Source organism: Cyclopterus lumpus, chromosome 1 (genome assembly GCF_009769545.1).
Source record: "Cyclopterus lumpus isolate fCycLum1 chromosome 1, fCycLum1.pri, whole genome shotgun sequence".
Taxonomy (NCBI): Eukaryota; Metazoa; Chordata; class Actinopteri; order Perciformes; family Cyclopteridae; genus Cyclopterus; species Cyclopterus lumpus.
Window position 1 is genome coordinate 24,415,843 of NC_046966.1, and position 7,500 is coordinate 24,423,342.

A 7,500-nucleotide genomic window follows, 5' to 3' on the forward strand; every position below is an offset into this window, starting at 1 on the left:
GTGACGACCCCGTGAGGACCCCGAGAGGAACCTGTGACGACCCCGTGAGGACCCCGAGAGGACCCTGTGACGACCCCGTTTGAGGACCCCAAGAGGACCCTGTGACGACCCCGTGAGGACCCCGAGAGGACCCTGTGACGACCCCGTTTGAGGACCCCAAGAGGACCCTGTGACGACCCCGTGAGGACCCCGAGAGGACCCTGTGACGACCCCGTTTGAGGACCCCGAGAGGACCCTGTGACGACCCCGTGAGGACCCCGAGAGGACCCTGTGACGACCCCGTTTGAGGACCCCAAGAGGACCCTGTGACGACCCCGTGAGGACCCCGAGAGGACCCCATTTGAGGGCTTCTTACCGACGCTGTAGGCGGCCATGAGGAAGCCCGCTGAGCCCGCCAGCACCTGGAAATCCTGAGCTTTGGTTTTGTGAACAATCAGACCGATGCGTGAGATCTGAGAGAGAGAGAGAGAGAGAGAGAGAGGGAGGGAGAGAGAGAGAGAGAGACAGAGAGAGGAGGTAAAACATCAGGACCGTTTCATTGTCATCACTCCTCCTGCTGTCATGAATAATATCTGGTGTAGTTTTTTATATTTTTATATATACATATATATATATATATGTATATATATATATAAACATATACTGTATGTACATCCCTGGAGACGCTGTCACAAGAGACAACAGCAAAGTAAACAAATCGCTCAAATTGAGACGACCATCGACTCTTCGGGTTTTGGGGGGGGGGGGGGGGAGGGGGGGGCAACATCCCAAACAGGAGAAGAAGAAGAAGAAGAAGAAGAGAAAGATGGAGGAGGGGGAACAAGTCCCAAGTGAGAAGGAAACAGGAATCATCTTCAAAAGGAGGAGGAGGGGGAAGACTCATGAATAATTGATAAGCTCCCTATTTTGTTTTGCCTATTTGAATTCTCTTTTGTCAATCCAGAGCCGAGCCGTCGGAATCCAAACGAGGCTGGAAACGTTCAAAAGACCTGCACATGAAACCCTGAAGCGTCCGCAGGGACGAACCTGCAGCCTCACACACACACACACACACACACACACACACACACACACACACACACACACACACACACACACTATTTATAAAAGCTCCGCGGTGTCAATCAGTTCCCCGTATCAGTCATTTCAAACACGCGGGGCTGTAATTGATCAGTCAGTCAATAGTTACAGGAGCTCCTGCAGCACTCTATTTTAATAGGGGGGGGTTCGTTAAGCTTTTATTCATAAAACCATTTTTAAAATCTCATTCTTGTCATTAGCCCGCTGTGTGTCGAGGAGAACTTAACCCTCCACTGAAGATTCCTGACTTAACGATCACTAAAATTATTTATTTAAATTGTTCTTTTTTTTCGCCTCGGGGCAACAATGTGGAATATGTGTATTTAAAAAAAAAAAAAAATTAAAGATCTGATCGGGATTTCCCTCTTAATTTTTTTCCAGTCGTTAATATCTATGAACCGTCTCCATCACGGGCAACATTTTATAATTTTGTCCCAACGCTTTTAAAGCGTGACATTTTTCTCGTAACGCAGGTTAATTTAATAAAATGAAAGTAATAAAGAAATCTGAATATGTATTCCTATGAAGAAGCATGAATGTGAGCAAGGAGGCGACATCTTTTAAATTCTTCATCTTAAATCAACACTGCTCGTTTTGGAAATGTCAATTAGCGGCGTTACCGTGACGACCGTGTCATATTCAGGTGGTCACAACCGATTTGAATCTCTCTCAATTCTATTCAATATGCTTTATTGGTATGAATGTTGCAAAGACAGTATTACCAACGCATTGAGACATAACATAACAATTCATATGGATAGATAGGTATCAATAATACTATAACAGAGTAAATAACTACAGTCAATATTCTCTTTCTCTCTCTACTTAAAAACAAGGTCCTCTGTGCTGCATTCAGGGCGTTAAAATAGCTTCTTCATTCATTCAAGTCAGAACGTTAGCTCGCTAGTTAGCTCGCTAGCTAACGTGGACCGTTGGAAGGACGACCATCTTGGACTTTCTTAAAAAACGCAGACGTTTCAGATTGATCCGCAATATAAAACCTGTTTAAAACCCATGCGGTCTAAATGCAGACAGAAAAAATAAGAAAGATTAAAAAAAGAAAGAAAAGAAAGACAACAAAGAGGCTTCGGCTCAACCAGCCGCACGACGTTCGAGGTCAATCGTGAGGTCGATCTTTTCCTCGTAAGCCGGTCCGCACGAAAAAAACACACCGATTTATTTTCTGTGAATATGTACTTAAAGTGACTTTCGGGGGGGCCAAACTATAACACGATTCTCAACTTTTTTTTTTGATAAAGTAATCTACCAAATAGCAGGAAGTGGCTGATCTGTGTTCTGAATAATCGTTCTTGCAACTTCGTCCGCCTTCCTCGAGTTGACCTTTCCCGGCCCTTGTTTTCTGTGTTCGTCCTCTCGCCGCCCACCACCGATCGGGGCCGCCGTGTGCTTGAACTACGCCCACGCCGCCGTCTCCCGGCGAGTGGACGAAACTACCGACGTCTCCCAAATCTGTAAATCCATTTGTGCAGCTTCTCGCAGACACTTCCCACACAGACGGGAAAAGGTACGGAGGGCTCGGCGAGAGCAGACTCCTCTTCGCTTCCCAACAAGTGACCCTGCAACTAAAACCCAGAAGGATAAAAGTACAGACTGTCTTAAGTTGGAGGTTCTTCACCAGACACCACTCTCTGCTCCACTGCATTGAGCGACAACATGGCCGCCTGACGAGCATTGACATTAGCTTGGGTTTCCTTCCGCTCTTTAAACGCGTAATGAGGCATCACATGGACATCTGCAGCTCTGCGTTACACGGATACGGGCTCTTCAAAATAAAACGCCTCCACGGGAAACGACTTAGTTAAGATCAGGGACAAGATTGCGAAATGCTGGGTTTGGTTTATGAAAAACATTGTTAAACACCGAGTTGGGTTTTGGGTGAAAATAACGACAGATTAACACGTTGCTTAAATACGGAGGTTACGTGACAAACAAATCAACTTTGACTTCTTGTTTCATACGAACAGCAAAGAGCAGTTTTGATGTTTGACCCGCCCATCTTTGTGTTTGACACGCCCATCTTGGTGTATGACACGCCCATCTTGATGTTCGACCCGCCCATCTAGATGTTCGACCCGCCCATCTAGATGTTTGACCGGCCCATCTTGTGTTTGGCACGCCCATCTTGATGTTCGACCCGCCCATCTTTGTGTTCGACACGCCCATCTAGATGTTCGACCCGCCCATCTAGATGTTCGACCCGCCCATCTTTGTGTTCGACCCGCCCATCTTGTGTTCGGCACGCCCATCTTGATGTTCGACCCGCCCATTTTGATGTTCGACACGCCCATCTAGATGTTCGAACCGCCCATCTTTGTGTTCGACACGCCCATCTAGATGTTCGACCCGCCCATCTTTGTGTTCGACCCGCCCATCTAGATGTTTGACCGGCCCATCTTTGTGTTTGACACGCCCATCTTGATGTTTGACACGCCCATCTTGATGTTTGACCCGCCCATCTTGGTGTGTGACCCGCCCATCTTGGTGTGTGACCCGCCCATCTTGATGTTTGACACACCCAACTTGATGTTTGACACACCCATCTTGTGTTTGACACACCCATCTTGTGTTTGACACGCCCATCTTGTGTTTGACACGCCCATCTTGATGTTTGACACACCCATCTTGATGTTTGACCCACCCATCTTGTGTTTGACACGCCCATCTTTGTGTTTGACACGCCCATCTAGATGTTTGACCGGCCCATCTTTGTGTTTGACACGCCCATCTTTGTGTTTGACACGCCCATCTTGTGTTTGACACGCCCATCTTGATGTTTGACACACCCATCTTGATGTTTGACCCACCCATCTTGTGTTTGACACGCCCATCTTGTGTTTGACACGCCCATCTTGATGTTTGACACACCCATCTTGATGTTTGACCCACCCATCTTGTGTTTGACACGCCCATCTTTGTGTTTGACACGCCCATCTTGTGTTTGACACGCCCATCTTGATGTTTGACACACCCATCTTGATGTTTGACCCGCCCATCTTTGTGTTTGACACGCCCATCTTGTGTTTGACCCACCCATCTTGTGTTTGACACGCCCATCTTTGTGTTTGACACGCCCATCTTGTGTTTGACATGCCCATCTTGATGTTTGACACACCCATCTTGATGTTTGACCCGCCCATCTTTGTGTTTGACACGCCCATCTTGTGTTTGACACGCCCATCTTGTGTTTGACACGCCCATCTTGGTGTGTGACCCACCCATCTTTGTGTTTGACCCGCCCATCTTGGTGTGTGACCCACCCATCTTTGTGTTCGACCCGCCCATCTAGATGTTTGACCCGCCCATCTAGATGTTTGACCCGCCCATCTTTGTGTTTGACCCGCCCATCTTTGTGTTTGACACGCCCATCTTGGTGTGTGACCCACCCATCTTGTGTTTGACCCGCCCATCTTGTGTTTGACATGCCCATCTTGATGTTTGACACACCCATCTTGATGTTTGACCCGCCCATCTTTGTGTTTGACACGCCCATCTTGTGTTTGACACGCCCATCTTGTGTTTGACACGCCCATCTTGGTGTGTGACCCACCCATCTTTGTGTTTGACCCGCCCATCTTGGTGTGTGACCCACCCATCTTTGTGTTCGACCCGCCCATCTAGATGTTTGACCCGCCCATCTAGATGTTTGACCCGCCCATCTTTGTGTTTGACCCGCCCATCTTTGTGTTTGACACGCCCATCTTGGTGTGTGACCCACCCATCTTGTGTTTGACCCGCCCATCTTGTGTTTGACACGCCCATCTTGTGTTTGACACGTCCATCTTTGTGTTTGACACGCCCATCTTTGTGTTTGACACGCCCATCTTGTGTTTGACACGCCCATCTTGGTGTGTGACCCACCCATCTTTGTGTTTGACCCGCCCATCTTGTGTTTGACCGGTCCATCTTTGTGTTCGACCCGCCCATCTAGATGTTTGACCCGCCCATCTAGATGTTTGACCCGCCCATCTAGATGTTTGACCCGCCCATCTTGGTGTTTGACACGCCCATCTTGGTGTTTGACAGGCCCATCTTGTGTTTGACACGCCCATCTTGTGTTTGACACGCCCATCTTGATGTTTGACCCGCCCATCTAGATGTTTGACCCGCCCATCTTTGTGTTTGACACGCCCATCTTTGTGTTTGACACGCCCATCTTGGTGTGTGACCCACCCATCTTGTGTTTGACCCGCCCATCTTGTGTTTGACACGCCCATCTTTGTGTTTGACACGTTCATCTTTGTGTTTGACACGCCCATCTTGTGTTTGACACACCCATCTTTGTGTTTGACACGTCCATCTTGTGTTTGACACGCCCACCTTGGTGTGTGACCCACCCATCTTTGTGTTTGACCCGCCCATCTTGTGTTTGACCGGTCCATCTTTGTGTTCGACCCGCCCATCTAGATGTTTGACCCGCCCATCTAGATGTTTGACCCGCCCATCTTTGTGTTTGACCCGCCCATCTTTGTGTTTGACACGCCCATCTTGGTGTTTGACACGCCCATCTTGGTGTTTGACACACCCATCTTGTGTTTGACACGTCCATCTTTGTGTTTGACACGCCCATCTTGGTGTTTGACACGCCCATCTTGGTGTTTGACACGCCCATCTTGGTGTTTGACACACCCATCTTGTGTTTGACACGCCCATCTTTGTGTTTGACACGCCCATCTTGTGTTTGACCGGTCCATCTTTGTGTTCGACCCGCCCATCTAGATGTTTGACCCGCCCATCTAGATGTTTGACCCGCCCATCTTTGTGTTTGACCCGCCCATCTTTGTGTTTGACACGCCCATCTTGGTGTTTGACACGCCCATCTTGGTGTTTGACACACCCATCTTGTGTTTGACACGTCCATCTTTGTGTTTGACACGCCCATCTTGGTGTTTGACACGCCCATCTTGGTGTTTGACACGCCCATCTTGGTGTTTGACACACCCATCTTGTGTTTGACACGCCCATCTTTGTGTTTGACACGCCCATCTTGATGTTTGACGCTGTTCCTCCACCTGCATCTGTTTTTGGAGGTTTGCATTGAAAACAGGAAAACAAACAGAAACCGGAGGCTCACGTCTCCTCCGCTGTCCTTCAGGCCCACGATGTTGGGGTGCCGGGACAGCTGCACCACGGCGTCCAGCGGCAGCTCCAGGCCCGTGTTGGCCGGCACGCTGTACAGAACCACCGGCACCGGGCTGCTGTCCGCCACCTGCAGGGGTTCATTCGTTTATAGTAAACGTTTAAACACACAAAACACAAACACACTCGGGTCAGCGGTCACGTGACATGAGGTCAGCTGACCTTTGTGAAGTGCCGGGTCAGAGCGCGGCCGTCCATCTTGCCCTTGTAGAAGCACGGCGTCACCACGAGGACGACGTCCGCGCCGGCCGCCGCCATCTTGTCCGTGAGCTGCACCGTCGCTCTCGTGGCTGATCGGACGAGACAACAAACACTTTATTATTTATTAGATCATTCTGCACGACACCGTCCGTCAAAACAGCTTATTTATTCATTTATTTGATTTGAATTCTAATATTGATTGTGTACGTTCATTTCTGACCGATTTTTACAATCAGAATGATAGAAAAATAAAACGTCTAAAAACTAAACACGCAATAAAAATTAAAAAAAGACAAAACAGCCGTAGTTACATTAGGAAGCATACAAATCCAATATTTTTAAAATGCTTTGATCAGTCAATGAGCATTTTCCACTGTCATAAATCATCCGTTTATTTACGTTTATGAACAAAAAACATCCCTCAGTAAACATTGTAAACATTAGTTTTTGGTCTCAATCTCTAGTTTCAAGTCTTCTTCAATACAGCGTGATGTTCATTTAGTAAATTATGGTCATTTAGAGTCAAACAGACCATAAAGCAGGGTGCGCTTTAGGGGCGGGGCTACAAGGTGATTGACAGGTCGTCGCCAAAGGATATATTCACTCAGACACACCTGACGGAGATCTGCCGAGTGCACCTTTCTAGTTCTATTAAATATTGAATATTAAATTAATTGCTTACGTGTAAACACAATGCTTTGAAGGCTGAAGAAGGAGGAGAAGAATAAAAGAAAAGACGTGGGCTTTAAAACCGAACCTGGATTTAAAACCAGTTCCTCCGTCAGAAAGGCAGACGAGGAGAAGGGAGGTGGGTGGAGCTCCATCTCCACCTCCTCTCACTGTCAACGTGAACTAAACAGAAACTGTTCCGGGCTCCATTCGACTTCAATTATCGGACCATAAAAAAGGATTTTAAGCTCAAACAAGCTTTAAAAAAAAAGTAAAAGCTCAAGGTTGCCAAAAATAAAAATAATAATTATTATTATAAATATAATATAAAATGTATTATTATTAATAATATATCCATTATATTTATAATATAAATATAATATTTTTAGGTTT

General features: G+C 47.1%; 1 protein-coding gene across 1 annotated transcript in view; it reads right to left on the reverse strand.

Moving 5' to 3' along the window:
- hoga1 (4-hydroxy-2-oxoglutarate aldolase 1) overlaps positions 1-7,500 on the reverse strand; it is a 14,479-nt gene that overhangs the window by 4,643 nt on the left and 2,336 nt on the right. The window contains exons 3-5 of the mRNA XM_034536368.1: positions 6,400-6,527; positions 6,173-6,307; positions 356-452 (exon numbers count right to left, since the gene is read on the reverse strand). Coding sequence (XP_034392259.1) covers positions 356-452; positions 6,173-6,307; positions 6,400-6,527 — 360 coding nt within the window. The remainder of the gene's footprint in view (positions 1-355; positions 453-6,172; positions 6,308-6,399; positions 6,528-7,500) is intronic.